Raw genomic sequence first — 17,959 nt, 5'->3', positions numbered from 1 at the left:
AGGAGACGTCAGTGTGAGGCCTGTATTCAGGCAGGAGGTGGACATTTCGAACAATTACTATAAGGTGATGTGAACAGTTAAGTGTCATAGACAGACCTTAAAAACTCGGAAACCAAGCATTTCGGAACTATGTTGATATAAAATATTTTATTGTCTATACGAGGAACTCATTCCTGAAGTTATGCAGTGTATTTTTGAGATACCCTGTATATGTAACTAATATATAAATTAATTGTTTTCACTTCACTGCCCATACCTTAATTAGTATTCACTCAGCATTTGTAATATTTTATATTCACAATGCTAAAATGTGATACATATTTCAACCTCCGTGACATAATAAATTAAACAAACAGCGACTGTACCTCAGTTCGTAAGCTGGTACTACAAGTTCATAATGTGCTTTATTTATTTATTTCTGGATTTTAATAATATTTGAAATATAACACTTATTTGCTGTGATTAATATAATAAGCAAATAGCAATAATCTATGTTATATGTATATGTATTTAGTAAACTGGAAACAAAATGATAAATTTCTGGAAGAGAAACTTATAAACCGAGAACATTTTGTTTCTGCCATATTGCTCATTTATTCCACTAATATTGCTCATTTATTCCAGTGGATGCCAACAAACATATTTAGAGCTTCAACTACAATTTGCAATATTTGGATAGCCTATCTGATATGTGTATAAAAAAGAAATAATAATTGCCAGACTTCTATTCGTCCAAGTTTAATAAAATTTGTAACAGCTTGAAAAATCTTTCTTGAAGACCACAATATGAAATTTCATGATCCTATTAATGGAGTAGAGTAATTATATGCAAAGAGAAAATAGGCACTTATGCATATATATATATATATATATATATATATGCAAATGCATATAAAAATGTAATTAATTATAACCTTTTTTTCATATGGGATAATTATATTAAGGTATATCCAGGATATAAATCAAAGGGTTTATAGCTGTGAAGATTTATTTATCAATCCAGTTTTTTCAGCAGGTGTTGTGCGTAACTCTGGTATTTCACGAGCATTGCTCACGTGTTCTGCAAAATACTCCACAAAAAATTAGCACTTGTTGATATTTTGAGATTTTGCATTCTATGCTTAACAAGTTCAGGTGAGCCAGTAGCAAAATTTAATGCAGCCACATGAACAGCGACAAAATTTAATGCAGCCACATGAACAGCGACAAAATTATAATTTTACCAATGTGAGTTTGGCGGAGACCTTTCGATTGCGTAATAAAATAAGTATGTTTTTTTTCTAACTGAATAATCTAAAAATATTATTGGAACAATTGAATATTTTTATTTGATAATGCAGTAGCTTTTATCCGTAATCTCCCACAATGGTTGCTGCCAAAATGTGAACCCATGTTGCCGGATTGGTCTGATGGGTGTGTGTGCTACCCTAAGAAATAAAGGCCTCTGGTTCAAATCCTGTCTCCATTATGGCTGTTGCAATAGCTTTTTTTTTTTTTTTTTTTTTATATGAGGTATAAATGATGAAATATGATTTCAGCAATCGAATCAGCTTAAAAACTGAATACATACTTACTACTGTACTGCTAAGAACTATGCTGTGACTAGTATTGATTATCTCACAAAATAAATGATTTTGTATGTTTTGAAATGTTACAAACAATATTTTATATGTTATAAACAATATTAACAATGATGTACAGTCTAGGAAATAAGTAAAACAGAAATTAATAGCATCTAGCACCTGCATGTTTTTTGTTTTTTTTAAAGTCCAGCAAGCCTGTTTCTCAACTTGTGCCATTGACTTCTCTCAAAGAAATTTTCAAAATGCGACTTATTTATGAGTTTTTGTTGTAGCTATTGTGTCAAGGGCTTCCTCGACATATTAACTTCAGTAGAACCATCCTAGTAAACTATTTCCTTGATATATTAACTACATTTATTATGTCGAGTCGCCTGCTTCGAGACTCTTTAGGGTATACATCCTGATGCTTCAAGGCATTTGTTTAGTTCAAGAAATATAGGAGAGATGATAATTTGATGATTTTCCTTTTAACAGCATTGAAAACATGAAAGTTTGACTTTGGAAGTTGAAATAGGATGGTAATGGGTCAAGATCAGATTCAAACTGATTTTCACTTTGGTTTTGACAACCCAGATGGCAACAAACTTGAACCAGATTGAAGCAGTTAAGATCTCTTGTTAGGCTTCCTTTATGATGTTGAAGCCACTGGGTGCAATGTTGGCCATAAGTTAAAAATGGGGGCTTTGGGAGCTCAGTGATAGGTGAAAATCTCCACAGAAGAAGTGTGTGAGAAATTTATGGAGCTTTCATTAGCCAGGATGCAGTGTCTTTGATTGTCTGAGCATCTAGTGTCAGATGTAGATTGCACCATTGATTGCGGTTTAATAAGTTGGAGTATTCTTTCCACACTAGGTGGAAAAGGTTACTTTTACAATCATTGCTTGAATGGGCATAATGGGTATAATTTCAGGAGCTGCATATGGAAGATCAGGTCTTTTGGAATTTATGAATACAGCAACACCACCTCTGGAGTGAAGCTGTATATCGCACTCAACTTTGAAAAATTCATAGGCAGTTGTTATCCTGTCCATGAATTTTTGTATAATGAGACAGACATGTTAAGATAAAAACCCTACATAATGTGTTCAATTTTTCATTTAGAGTTGTAAGTAGGGCTAGTTTATATACAAATAGACTTCTTCAAAGGGGAGAACCTTTGAAGGGTGAGCCTTAGGTGTGACTGATGTGCTCATTTTAAATAATCGCCTCTTCTTAGGTATGCCTAGAGATCCTGAATTTCCCACTGCAAGTTTATGAGACATTATGAAAACTCTAGATTACAGATGGTAAAGATGTGGCGACATTATCTGCCTAGGAGAGCAGCGTGGTCAGCAGCGAAAAGTCACATTCGTGCATGCATTTTGGACTGATATTCCTGGCTTAAATGTTACAAGATTTACAACTGCTTTTTTGGGGTTTGGCTCTGGTTGCACATCAGTAGAGGGCTTCTTGGGCTTGGGATGCAGCACTTGATCTATATCAGCTGGCTGGATGTTCTCTTAGAGATATTTCTTAACAATCTGCATCTAACAAATTGTACTTTGGGTTTGATGTACTCTAGTAAGATTGTGCCCAAGGTTAGGTTATAGCGGGCCTCATTAATAGTGCACATCTTTGCCGTTACACATTTAGTAGGCCTACCATAACAACGTCTCTTTGAGCTTGGGTCATCACAGAGGTTTTCAGCCAGATAATACATGGTTATTGTTGATATAGAGCAGTGTGCTACCTCCAACCATGGAGGTAGCACCATCAGTGGCACAGGATACCAAATTTTCTAGTGGTACTTGTTTTTCATCAAACCATCTTTTTATAGCAGCAAAACTGGATGCCCTAGTATAGTCAGTTTCTATGGATTAAGAATTCCTGATATAGAGAATGCGTTATTTCACACCTTCAAGGATTGATATTATTATGTGGTCAAATTATTTAAGATTCTGAGAGCTGAGGGACATTTTTTGGGAGACAGAGCCATGAAGGTTTTTTCCCCCCACATGTTGAAAGTGAATGAAAAAATAAACTTTGTATGGATATGGTGTTTTGCTTATATGAAACACCTTATTTTTATTATTTTATTAATGTCAGTTTATTTTAGCATTAGCATTAGCAAAGGCACATGATGCAAGAAAGCAAGCTTATATAGCATCAGCCAAAAAAAAAATTCACCCTTATTTCACCCATCCACTCGCTCCAAATGTTTGTCAAGTTCTGCCTTGAATCTATTTAAGATATCAACTTCTACAACAACAGGTGGAAGTTTGTTCCAGCAGTCAACCACCTGCTGGCTAAAGGCAAACTTCCACACATCTATCCTACAACCGTCTTTCCTCAATTTGAATTTATGTCCTCTCAGGCGATTATACTGAGCAAGAGGAAGAATCCCATTGAGCATGCTCAAACCATTCAAGGCTTTAACCACCTCAATCAGATCACCTCGCAGTTGCCTAGTCTCCAGACACTGTAATTTGCAAAACTTTGTTCCATTCACTAATCTTGTTGCCCTTCTCTGTACTCGTTCCAACAGCTCTACATCCTTCTTAAAATGAGGCCTCCAGACCTGTATCAAGATGTGGTCTGACCATTGCCTTATACAAGGGGATAATCACCTCCTTATCCCTCCTAGAAAAATTCCTGTATATCATTGACAAGACACCATGAGCTACTCTTGAGGACCATCTGCACTGCTCAGAAAACTTCATATCTGCCTGCACAATTACCCCCAGGTCCTTTTCATTCTCTGCCACTGTCAGTGTGGTACCAGAGTTGATACGTTACTGTGGGATTACTGCTTCCCATATAGTACTTTACGTTTGTCAATATTAAACTTCATTTGCCACCTCTCAGCCCATCTGCTCAACTTTTCTAGTCCTATTGCAGCAGTGTACTGTCATTAGTGTAATTAACAACCCTGCCAACCTTCGTATTGTCTGCAAACTTGAACATTAAGCCTGATATACCATCATCAATATCTTTTATAAATATAGAAAAACAACAATGGACCAACACTAAACCCAGAGGGACTCCACTAATAACATGAGTCTATGAAGAGCAGTGTCCATTGATTACCACTCTCTGTCTTCTCCCACTAAACCATCCCTTTATCCATAGCAGCAGTTTGCCTCCAATGCCACACTGCTCCAATTTGTGCAGCAGTCTTCCATGTGAAACAGTATCAAAGACTTTTCTAAGATCCAAATATCAAAGTTATTCTTTGCATCCAGTTCCTTTATGACTACATCATAGTATCCAATCAAATTAGTGAGACGAGACTTCCCCTTAACAAACCCATGCTGTGTCCGCGCTATAACTGAAGTCTTGTCTAGATGATCCTGCAATGCTTCTTTAACCAATGCTTCCATTAATTTCCCTGAAACAGAAGTTAAACTAACAGATCTGTAAGTACCTGTGCCCCCCTTTGATTCTCCTTTGTGGATTGGGGTTACATTTGCACATTTCCAGTCCATGGGTACCTCCCCTGAGTCCAAGGAAGCTCTCATAATTATGGCTAAGGGTTTGCTTACTTCCTTTGCTGCCTCCTTTAATATAACTGGATAGATTCCATCCACCCCAGGTGCCTTTCTTATGTTTATCTTCAACAATTTCCCCTCCACTTTACTCTCCGTTATTACAAGATTATCTAGCTTACTGTCAGAGTTGACTACACCTCTGGCATTTCCCTCGCTGAATAACTCCTCATATGTGAATGTCGATGCAAAATATTCATTTAGTTTGTTAGCTACCTGAGCAGGATCATCAACAGTTGAACTATCAATATCAAGTGGACCAATCTGATTCATCCCCTTCCTTCTACAGTTTACATAAGTAAAGTACTCTTTGCTGTTTTTCTTTGCATCCTTTGCCAAAGATTTCTCGTAATCTGCCTTTGCCTGCCTAATCCTAATCTTTTGGTGTGTAACCTTGACTTGGTTACACACCAGCTTATATCTATCATAGGCTTTTGTGTCACATGTTAATTTGTATGTATCCCATGCATTTTTCTTCTCAGTCACATGTCTAATTAGTTCATCTGACATCCATTTAAGCCTAAACCTTGAACAATATTTCTTTATTGGTATGAAAAGCCTAGTAGCTTCCAAGATTAATTCTTTGAATGCTCCCCATTTTGAATTTGCAGTTGGTTCCACCACATAGAATTTAAATACTGTCTTAGACCACCATAGTCACCTTTACGAAAGGAAAAACCCTTCCCTTTACCCGTGATGGTAGTTACCCCTTTGAGTAAATCCCACCTCAGCACACTGTGATCATTGCCACCTAGTGGTTCCTTTATTTGCAGCAGCATGCTGCTGCAAATAAAGGGGAAAAAAAAAAAAAAAGGCTGTAGAAAAAGCAGAATGCTGCTGCTGCTGCTGTAGAAAACAATCATCCAATAAATCCACAAAAGCCTTGCTAGTGTGTCAGTGACCAACCCATAAATTCCAGTCAATATCCTGAAAATTAAAATCCTCCATTATAAGACACTCTAATTTACTGGCCCGCTCTATTTCTCTGCACAATTGCTCATTATACTCCTCAGATTCATTAGGCCTATAACACACACCTACTGATTTTTCCTTTCCCAGTGCTTATGTCACACCATACAGACTCAACATTGCATTGTCCACCAACATCAATTGGATGCACTTCCTTAGATTTTATGTTTCTTAACTAACAGCATAACCCCCCTCCCTTCCTGTCCTGTCTATCCTTTCTGTACACATTTACATATTCCAGTTCTGCACTGTTTATGTCTGTGACACCATGTGTCTGATATTCCAACAATATCTGTCTTTGATGTCTTGACTAGCACTTCAAGTTCATCGAATTTATTAACTATACTCCTAGCATTGGTGTACATGCAAGTATACGTGCACCTGTTTCTACTATTAGTTATCCTAACACAGCCCATGTATTTACTTGTTCCACTGTGACTCCCAGCAGTCCTGGAAATTCCCATTGCCTTGCTTTTCAGACTGCTGCTCAATTGCATTTCAATAGAAGTAGTACAAGAATCACTTTTACCTCTGCCAACTGCTACTGTTAATCTGTTAGTCCTTGTATCCCCCCAAACTAGCAGTTTTCTGACCCACCTAACTCTGCCTCAGCATCAGCAAAAATTCTTGCACCCTTTCTATTTAAGTGTATCCCATCCCTGTAGAAGCAATCTGTCCTGTTAACAAGCACAGACCAGGCTGAGAAAAATTCTACCCCTTGAGCCTTGCACAGTCTCTCCAGGACCAAATTGATCGACAAGGCTCTCATCATATACTCGCTCTTATTGTGTCTGGGCAGAATTGCAGACACTTTCAAATTCAACCCTAACTCACGGCTTTTTTTCAGCATTGTCTTGTACTTGTTAAGTAATTCTGCCGGTCTCCTACTCTTAATATCATTAGTGCCAACATGACGTGTACAACAAAATCACCCTTTGTGCCCTTAAAGGATGATATCTGCCCTACAACGTCATCAACCTTTGCCCCTGGCAGACATACCCTTGTATTGTTCCATCTCTCCTTTTTTCACAATATGTTCCCCGTTTCCATGACAATAGAGTCACCTACAACAACAAGTTCCTTTGGGACCAGCGCATTCTGCCTTGGGGATTGTCGTTCTGTTGCATGATGATCAAGTGCAAGCTCTGGCATTGATGTGGGTAGCTGAGAGCTTGATGGGCCCCTCAATTTAAATCATTCAAGGGCATCCACCCTGTCCTTCAAGCTCTCTTATAAGCCCATAACAGTGCCGAGTTGGCTCCTGATTTCCTCGCACTCCTTAACATCGCACGCACACACACAAAGACATTCCCCTTGGCAATATCATGTCCCTGTAGAAGCAATTCCTGATTGCTCCACAAACATCAAACAAGCAGTGCATTTCAATAGACTGTGATTCAGAGGACAGCCGCTCCCCCTCAGTTCTTCCTTGAGCCACAGCACTTCCACTAGTTTGAGCCTTTTGCTTTGCTGCTCTGGTCCGAGTCATGATTTCTATTCAAGTTGAATAAAATTCCAATACAAAATATAACCCTAAACCTATAACCCAATGCAGTTATAACACTATATATATATATATGTATTTTGGTATCGAATATTATCTCCGAGTTACATTATATGACTTTCTTATCCCCTGTCAACTTATATGTATTAATTTGTGATGTTACATTTGTAATAACTAGGTCGCTATATTTATTTAGTTAAAAAAGTACAATTCAATTGACAATGAAATTTAATAAGATTAATAAATTTTACTGATTAATTGATACTACTATACTCACTATCTAGTTTTCCGTTAAACCTTTTGCTAGCACAAGTATCATATTACAATTGCGGCAAGTTACGAACAGTTAATCTATGGACATGAGGTATTATTTACTTTCCAAATTACGCTATCTAAATTCAAAATAAACCACGGAGCTTGACTAGGTCTATAAGCTACTCATAGAAAATAATTTAATCTAACAATTAAGTCAATAAAGCGGCTTAGTATAATTAAAAACTTTTTGTTCGCGGGAGCTGCAAAACCTGTCCACCCGTGGATTTGATACCCTTACCGATACTAAGTAATCTCTACAAAATCTCTATCTGGATTCAATTTAAACTAAAGTATTGTTACTAGGAATATAAAGCAACTCTAAAAAATAAATTAATATGCCAATTTAAGTCAATAAAAAACTAAAAACTTCTCTATTTGCTGGAGCCGTAAAAACTTCGCCTGTTCACATTTCAGCAGTTGGAACTGAAATCGTCATTGTTGTTAACAAGTTACAGGAGATATGATAGTGTTTCCTCTTTTTCATAAGGCTTAGTAATAGTATCATGTCAGTCGCTATATTAAAGTATAATGATACGAGTATTTCTACTGTTTTCGAGTCTGTGCTTCTTAATTAAAAGCATCATTCTTGCTCACCTTTCTGTCATGTAAAAATACAGCTTTTATTTTTGCTATTTGTTTTTTTATAGGCTTTAAGGCACAAGGGCAACAAGGACATTTGAATTTTGACTGCAAATAATAGAACATCGATGTATTCTGATGGTTTTTGAATGGCTTTCATTTAAATAGGGTGTTTATACAATATTAGTCTATATATAGTAATCAAAATACTGGTAGAGTCAAAGAAGATAGTTACTTACATTTGATATCCACACCACAAAATTCCTGGATGTCACTATCTACTCGATATAATATGTGAGGAAAGGTGTCATTGTCTGTTGCATGGATACTTCTGGGATACACATGATGCCATGGTCTTAATATAAAATGCCCTTGTTTTGTTGTTATGATGCCTGACTAAAAATATATATATATAAATAAATAGATAAAAATGAATAGTATTCATTAAGTGGGAAAAAAGGAGTGATCAAGAAATGCATAATGATCCAAAAAATACATCTCTAAATAAATTCTACATGTATTTAAAGAAATTTTAATAAAGTAATTGTATTTTTGTTATTAATGGAAGGATAGATTTTGCAGAAATCACCACATTGCTCAATATTACCACTTCATCTAGCTAGATTGCAATATATCCTTGGTTATAAAAATTAGATTAAGTTTTCAAATATTTACTAAACTATGATTGTGAATAGTGTTCATAATGTTGCTGTTTTGCCTCTATTTCTTTTAATTTCGAAAATTTTTTTTAGAAATCATGTTTATCTTCTAAAGTTATATTTAACAATTTTTTTTTTTTATTTTGGAAATTTCGCCATTTGTTTGTTCTCCCACACACTTTGCATTGGTTTGTTCCCCAATGCAAAGTACTGATGATTAGTTGTTGTTTTGGTTTTTTAGGAGCGTTAGTAACTAAGGCCATATTGCTCCAGGGATATGCGGTGGTCATTCCTTGACCTTTCTACATCCTCCGTATTTGATGGTCATGGGCTCGAACCCCTGATGATTAGTAACGTATCATTATGGAATCCCTTTTCACCTGAATGTACAGCTACTTGTAGAGGTATATTTAATTTTTATTAATTTTTTAGTATCCATGGCCGAATATCAGAAATGTTCCTTATTGTACAATGTGACAATATTACTTATGAACAATTTATTACATTTCTTATGTACTTATTTCCCGCATTGTTTTAACAATTGAAGTTTATGTTGTGATTATTGCAATAATTATGATTTTTGTATGAGGGCTTTTTTTTTTGAAAAATTGTAATAGAGATTATAATTTTTCAAAAAAACAACCGTACTGCTTGCTATTTCTATCTGAGCTGTAGAATTTAAGACCAAACCAAGCTACATCACATAGCAACTGCCCAGTTGACTCGTACACATGATGTGACCTTGGCGGTCGGTCAAGTTTGTGCCTGTTCACTTACCCCTACGTGACAATGGATGTGACATGCAAGGAACAGTATGCTGCTTTAAAATTTTGTTTCCATCTCAAGAAAACATCAACTGAAGGGTATGAAATGTTAAAAGAGGGTTATGGTGAACCTGTGGTTACATATACCACAGTTTGCTGATGGTTTAGAATGTTTAAAGATGGATGTGATTCAATCACAAAAATCGGCAGTCCTGGAGCTCCAACCACAGTTGTCACCACAGAAACCATAAACACTGCCTCTGTAATCATGAGAGAAGATTGTTGTATAACAATAAGGCAAACTAGCAGATAGGATCTAGAAAAGTTGAGCAGATGGGCTGAGAGGTAGCAAATGAAGTTTAACATTGACAAATGTCAATGTAACATTGACAAATGACAAATCTATATATGGGATGCAGTAACCCCAGAGTAACATATCAACTCTGTGGCACTACACTGACAGTGGTGGAGAATGAAAAGGACTTGGGGGAATTGTGCAGGCAGATATGAAGTTTTCTGAGCAGTGCAGATGGTCTGCAAGAGTAGCTCATGGTGTCTTATCAATGATATTCAGGAATTTTTCTAGCAGGGATAAGGAGGTGATTATCTCCTTGTATAAAGCAGTTGTCAGGCCACACCTTGAGTACTGTATACAGGTCTGGAGGCCTCATTTTAAGAAGGATGTAGAGCTGTTGGAACGAGTACAAAGAATGGCAGTAAGATTAGTGAATGGAACGAAGGGTTGCTCTTATGAAGAAAGGGTTAAGTTTTGCAAATTAGTGTCTGGAGACTAGGCACCTGCGAGGTGATCTGATTGAGGTGTATAAAGCCTTGAATGGTTTGAGCATGCTCAATGCTGATGGGATTCTTCCTCTTGTTCAGAATAATCACCTGAGAGGGCGTAAATTCAAATCGAGGAAGGATAGATATACGGAAGTTTGCCTTTAGCCAGCGGGTAGTTGGTTGGTGGAACAGACTTCCATCCTTTGTTGTGGAAGTTCGATAGCCTAAATAAATTTAAGGCTCAGCTAGACAGGTATTTCAAACGAATGGAGGGGTGAAATGGGAGCGTTTTTTTTTTTTTTTTTGGCGGATGCTGCATAAGCTTGCTTTCTTGCATCCTATGCTTCTACTAATGCTAATATCACTAAGAAACACGCATGGTATTCACTATAACATATTTGCTTATGACACGTGTTTGTTCATGTTGTTTGTCAGGAGCTTCAATGCATAGTTACTGAAGATGGTGAGGTTCTGCACAAGATGATAAGTACAGATGAGACATGGCATCATCATTTCCATACAGAGAGTAAGCAACAAATCTCTGTTTGGAAGTCTGTTATCACCAACACCGAAAAGCAAAAGTTGTGGCTTTTGCAAGAAAGGTTATGGTCATCACTTTTTTTTTGACATCAAAGGAAAGGCTTACTAACATGTTATGCCACATCATACGACTGTTATGAGACCTCACTACAGAACTGTACTGCACAATTTGTGGGATCACATTCAATACAAACAACCACAGCTGCATGCAGATGGGTGGATGCTACATCATGACAATGCGAGACCTGATATTGCTCATACTGTCATCGAGTGCTTAGCTAGCATTTTTATTTTTATCTTTATTTTTCTTCTTATTATTTTTTCATTTTAATTTGTTAAATTTTTGATTATATTTACATGGTAGTAGTGAAGCAGTTTGCTAACGCTGCACCCATACTGCCCTGTATAGCCCAGTTTTTTCCTTCATATTTTAGTTCAACAGTTGTTTTGTTAGTGGTATGCTTTTGCCATGTGAGTGCTTAGCTTTTTGTCTTATTATTTTCCACTGCATAAGGGCCACCGTTATTCAAATCCCTTGCATTGACGTCTAGATCTTTGGATCGTTTTGACTCTGCATGGATTTGTCTAATGTTCAAAATGCAGTGATTCCATATTTACATCTCCATTCTTTGTGGCGCCTCTGTAGCTAGGTGGGCAGGAGCGGCAGTGCGTAGAACACGCTTCTTCATTAGACTGGGATTCGAGCCCATGCCCACCAAATGTAGAGGATGCGGAAAGGTCAGGGAATGACCACTACATATCCTCGGAGCAATATGGCCTTAGTTGCTAATGCTCCTAAAAAAAAACCAAACAACAACAACAAACCATTCTTTGTGATATTTCACACAATTCAGACATGGTGCCATCAAGGGGGCCACCATTAAATTTTAATTAAATGGCTTTCAAATTCTAAATTATATTAGGAGCATTCCTTCTACACGTTGTCTAACCTCTTCTTGACTGTCCCCCATTTTCCTTCTGTATTGTTTCATTGGTTTAGTTTATTATTTCACTCTACTGGTTAGCCATGCTACTGGCATATACTTTATTTTAGTTTATATAAATATATTGATCATAGGAGGGCCATAACCCCTACCTGTGACTTTCCCCTATGAGATGGTATAATAAAATGAATGAGGGCAAGAATTTCACCCTTATATATGGTTCCAGAACTAGGAGCCATAAATTCAAATTACAGGGAAGGAGATATAGACTGATTTGTAGGAAGTTTCCTGTAAGCCAGCGAGTTGTTAAGTTATTGGAAAAAATAGCCAGAGAAAAAATAGTCAGCTACCCACAAAGCTTTTGTGACTTACCAGTCACAAAAGCTTTGTGGGTAGCTGAGGCTGACAGCCTGGGGAAATTCAAAGGTTGTTTTTCTATGTGTTTCCATCCTAGCATAGGTAACTACTCGAGAACAGAAACACGTAGGTTTTTTTATTATTTTTTTATTTTTACATTTTTATATATTATATTTCAATTTTTGATGTAGCCGAGTGGTCAGGAGCGCGAGTGCAGTAGCACACAATCTTTGAGTGGACTGGGGTTCAAGCCTGTGATTGCTAAATATGATTAACATTTGTATTGATTGATTAATGTAAAATCCACTAACCTGGTGGTTATGCCGGAGTATATAAACAAGAACATTTATTTATTTTTTGTGGCTAGTGCAACAAAAGCACGTGGCTTCCTTGCACTATATGCGTATGGCTAATACCAGTGGAAGGCGATGGGAAACCACTGTATATAAACTGTATAAAAATTCCTAGGATTAAGGACATGCCTGGAAAGAGAATATTCATCATCATCATCTGTAGAGAAAGAAAAGGACCTAGTACAGTGAGATGTAATGTGGATAAGACAGTCGAATATTTATAACCTTAAACTAAGTAGAAGCAAATATTTGGACAGCTAACCCTAATCAAAGCTTTTATAATAACAGTGGTGTCATTAACATGCGGCCTGCAGAAAATTAAGCCTTAAAAAAATAAACTTGATATGACACCAGCATCATATGACCAAATATGGGACATCATATTTAGAATATGATGTCCCATATTTGGTCATTTCAATCTTAATAATTTTTATATATAATTTATAATGATTTTTATAAACTGGCACTTCATCCAGGCAATTGTCAATTTTGGGATTAATTCCAAAGAAATCTCAGTTACTCCAGTAATAACTATTCATTAAAACTGGCTTTCTTTTATTTCTGGCTTTAAATAATTTGCTGCTCTTCCCTCAGAATTAAAAATAATAATAAATAAAAATACTTACCAGTTTACCATGTGATTCACATATAGAAATGGCAGTGGCACCTTCCGAGTGGGAGAGGACTTGGCCCTGAAAATGACACTGAGATGGAATTTCGTTTTGTTCCAGTACTTCTGATAAATGCTCTGAGTGGTGAATAACAATAGTCGTGTTGTCGCTAGTGACAGCTTTGTTTAAAAACAATTGTAGATAAAACGTTGAATTACGTGATTTGATGATCACCAGAACTTCTCCTCCGAATTTATACACTATTCGTGGATACACCAGTTCGTGGTTCGAGCCTGAAAGAGTGGTAAACAAATAGTGAAATCAAGAGGACATAAATTGTAATACATGAAACTTCTGAAGTATTTCTTAAAATAGAAACTGAAAAATACAGTAAATTAAGCCATTTCAAGTTATGGCATCTTCACAACTAATTGAATGCACTTCTATCCTGAGGATTATGAAAATCAGTATTGATTCTCTTGAAAAAAATAACAACCTGGTGTTCTGCAATGACATTAAGGATATAATTCCAAACCGTTTGCTTGCATTGGGCTGAAAGTACAGTGTAAGAAATTGGTAATAGAATGTGGAAATTAAATAAATGGAAAGTTAACTAGTAAAATTAGCATCGATAAATAAAGTTATCATAAAAAGAAAATTGCACCATGAAAGTAGTGCAATTTTCTTTTTTGATAACTTTATTGTACTTAGAATGATACTTAGACCTGCATTCCAACTTGCACAAAGCTATGTGACAATCTTTCTTAGCTCTTCTGTTGTGAAAACACCTGAGATCTAACCTGGGTAACAGAATTAGTTTTAAGCTCTTGGCTGTAGGTTGAAGCTCCCATAATCACCTCTTTAACTTATAATTAAGGTTCTATGTTAAAGAGATGACTCATGGAACTTAAATGGGAAATGAATCAATCGTTTGGGTGAAATTAGATGGGATCTGTGTTTTAATTTTTCTTTTCCAGGAAGGGATAAATAAAAAATAATAAAAATAAATAATTTGTAGGGGAATAGGTTGCGAGTACAGGGGATCCTCATTATTCAAGGATAATTGGTTCGAGAATATTATACTTAAAACGAATCCACTTAAAACGGGGACCAATTTTCGTGATGTTTATTATTTAAATAAAACTAAATGCAACTAGGCATAATATTTTAAGAGTTTAAGATTCTATATCTATATAATATCGGTGTAGATACACCATAGACAACTCCTAAAGAAAAACTATGATAGTAGTGTGAAAAGCATAATTTCATCTGTATCTCATATTGTGCTTATCCTTCACAACGAGTTGCCCATGTATTGCACTACCTCGAATAAGTAACGCTTCACTAATAGAGAAGACTATTTTTGCTTATTCTCGGTGAGCGCCACCACCCAGACGGCACCGTTTCAAAGCTACTTGGCTTTTCATCGGTGGGTGGGCGGTACCCTGGTATTGCAAGTGAACCATTACTTATTTGATGTAGTGCAATACATGGGCAACTAGTGAAGGATGAGTAGATATGGTATGCCTATATATTATATAGTAATGTTTATTATGTACTTGAATGTAGTGAAAAATGGATGAAGGAACTGAAAAATTAGAAAATTATTTTATTATAATATGTTACCCAATGTAAGGTTAAGTAAAGTTTATTTAAGTTACATTATTTTTCAGTTGTATGAATAAAGAATGAATCCAGAGTTGTTCATGTTTTTTTTTTTTTTTTGTCCTATTTTTTCAGATAAAATTGTATTGTAGCATTTATTTATTTCTTTAACTTCACGTTTAACATTTGTTGCTTGATCATGAAAAAGATCGTTCTCTCAAAAATATTCAAGTGCTTGGTCAATTTTCTCAAGGAAAAAAACTTTAATTCTTTAATTTTCAAATTCTCATAGCTGTGGGGACTCGGATACTGGGTTGGTATTCATTATTTGCTTCAAACTGAATCTGTACAATGAAAAGACTGAAAGGACTGATGCCACTCTAGGAAAATTGAAATGTTAACATTTTGCTCACAACCAAATTCAATATTTCATGATCTATTGGATATCTTTCTGGGTCAGACTAGGGAAAAAGGACGTAGTAGTAGCAGTAGTGGCATGTGATGCAAGAAACCAAGTGTATGAACTTATGCAGCATCAGCCAAAAAGGAAAAAAAAAAAAAAAAAAAAAATCACACCATTCCCTCCAAATGCCTGTCCAGTTCCTCCTTAAATTTATTTAACTTATCAACTTCCACAACGACAGATGGAAGTTTGTTCCAGCAATTAACCGCCCGCTGGCTAAAGGCAAATTTCTTCACATCTATTCTACATCTGTCTTTTCTTAATTTGAATTTATGCTCCCATAGGTTCGTAATCTGAACAAGGGGAAGGATCCCATCAGAATTCAGCGTGCTCAACCCATTCAAGACCTTATACACCTCAATCATATCGCCGTGCAGATGCCTAGTCTCCAGCCACTGCAATTTGCAGAACTTAAGCCTCTCTTGGTAAGAGGATCCCTTCATTCCCCTCACCAATCTTGTTGCCCTTCTTTGTACACGCTCAAGCAAATCTACATCCTTCCTAAAATGAGGCCTCCAGACCTGTACGCAGTACTCAAGGCGTGGCCTTCCAATTGCCTTATACAGAGGGACAATCACCTCCTTTTCCCTGCTAGCAAAATTCCTATATATCATTGACAAAACCCCATGACCTGCCCTGGTAGCCTGTCTGCATTGGTCAGAAAACTTCATATCTGACTACACAATTACCCCCAGGTCTTTTTTGTTTTCTACCACCTTAAGTGTAGTACCACACAGTTGGTACGTTTCCCTGGGGTTACTTCTACCCATATGCAGTACTTTGCATTTTTCAAGGTTAAACTTCAGTTGCCACTTCTTAGCCCATCTGCCCAAATTATCTAGCTCCTGTTGCAGTAGCACACTGCCGTTACTGTCATTAACAACCCTGCCAACCTTTGTATCATGGCGCCTCCATAGCGAGGTGGGAAGGAGCAGCAGTGCGTAGCATATGCTTCTTGATTAGACCGGAGTTCGAGCCCGTCACCACCAAATACAAAGGATGTGGAAAGGTCAAGGGAATGACCACCGCATATTCCCGGAGCAATATGGCCTTAGTTGCTAATGCTCCAAATAACAAACAACAACTTTGTATCATCTGCAAACTTCGACAGTAAGCCTGATATACCTTCATCAATATCATTGATAAATATACAAAACAACCGAGGACCCAACACTGAACCCTGTGGGACTCCACTAATAACATTAGTCCACAAAGAGCAGCACCCATTAATTACCGCCCTCTGTCTTCTCCCACTCAACCATCCTTTTATCCATTGTAGCAACTTACCCTTAATACCACTCTGCTCGTATTTGTACAATAGTCTTCTATGTGTAACAGTGTCAAAAGCTTTCCTGAAATCCAAATATATGATATCAAAATTATTTTTTGCATCCAGTTCTTTTGTAACACATCATAATATCCTATCAAATTTTCAGACAAGACTCTCCCTTAACAAACCCATGCAGTGTCTGAATTATTGCTGCAGTCTTGTCTAGATGATCCTGCAATGCATCTTTAACCAGTGACTCCATTATTTTACTCGGTACAGAAGTTAAACTAACTAGTCTGTAATTACTTGTGTCACCCTTCGATCCCCCCTTTGTGAATTGGGGATACATTTGCACATCTCCAGTCTGTGGGGACCTCCCCTGAGTCCAAGGATGCTCTCATAATTATGGCTAATGGTTTGCTTAGTTGCTTTGCCACCTCCTTTAATATAACTGGATATATCCCATCCACCCCAGGTGCCTTTCTTATGTTTAACTTCAACAATTTCTCCTTCACTTTTCTCTCAGTTATTACAAAATCATTAAGCACCCTGCTGCCATTTTCAAATCTTAATAAATCCTCATGTGTGAATGTAGATGCAAAATACTCATTCAGTTTGTTTGCTGTTTGAGCAGGATAATCAACAGTGGAACCATCGATATCAAGTGGACCAATCAGATTCATTCCCTTCCTTTTAGAGTTTATATAAGTAAAGAAATCCTTGCTGTTTTTCTTAGCATCTTCCCACATCAGGTGGAAAGTAAAAAATATGCGCCTCCCCAGACTTTTTGGTACCTCCCATTACTGTGTAGTGTTGAAGTAATAAAGATCAAGGGTTGATTGTCCTGCCAAACTGTAATTATGTGAAATTGTTTTTATTATTTGTGTAACATACTTAACCTGATTTCCTCTTCTGCTATAATGCTTTCGTGCATTTGAGTTAATTTATTATTATTATTTATTTCCGTGTATGCATATCTGTTGAAATTTAAATAGAGCTCAAATGGTTTGTAAAAGATTATAGATGGGGTGAAAATGTATGTTTCTTTCCTTTAAACTTGCCAAAGCATGTGCCTGTGTTCCTTGCCATACATAGGGACCTTTCAATCTTAGTGATGTATTGATTTTTATTGTACT

The 17,959-nt window shown here is 36.6% G+C and overlaps 1 protein-coding gene across 1 annotated transcript in view; it reads right to left on the bottom strand.

Moving 5' to 3' along the window:
• LOC150077579 (A disintegrin and metalloproteinase with thrombospondin motifs adt-1-like) overlaps nucleotides 1–17,959 on the bottom strand; it is a 150,197-nt gene that overhangs the window by 113,810 nt on the left and 18,428 nt on the right. Inside the window, exons 3-4 of the mRNA XM_090385950.1 lie at nucleotides 13,501–13,778; nucleotides 8,714–8,870 (exon numbers count right to left, since the gene is read on the bottom strand). Coding sequence (XP_090242076.1) covers nucleotides 8,714–8,870; nucleotides 13,501–13,778 — 435 coding nt within the window. The remainder of the gene's footprint in view (nucleotides 1–8,713; nucleotides 8,871–13,500; nucleotides 13,779–17,959) is intronic.

Source organism: Mastigoproctus giganteus, chromosome 12 (genome assembly GCF_048544385.1).
Source record: "Mastigoproctus giganteus isolate SK-2022 chromosome 12, ASM4854438v1, whole genome shotgun sequence".
Taxonomy (NCBI): domain Eukaryota; kingdom Metazoa; phylum Arthropoda; class Arachnida; order Uropygi; family Thelyphonidae; genus Mastigoproctus; species Mastigoproctus giganteus.
Note: the sequence above shows the minus strand (reverse complement) of the source record. Positions and strands in the feature narration are given on the sequence as shown.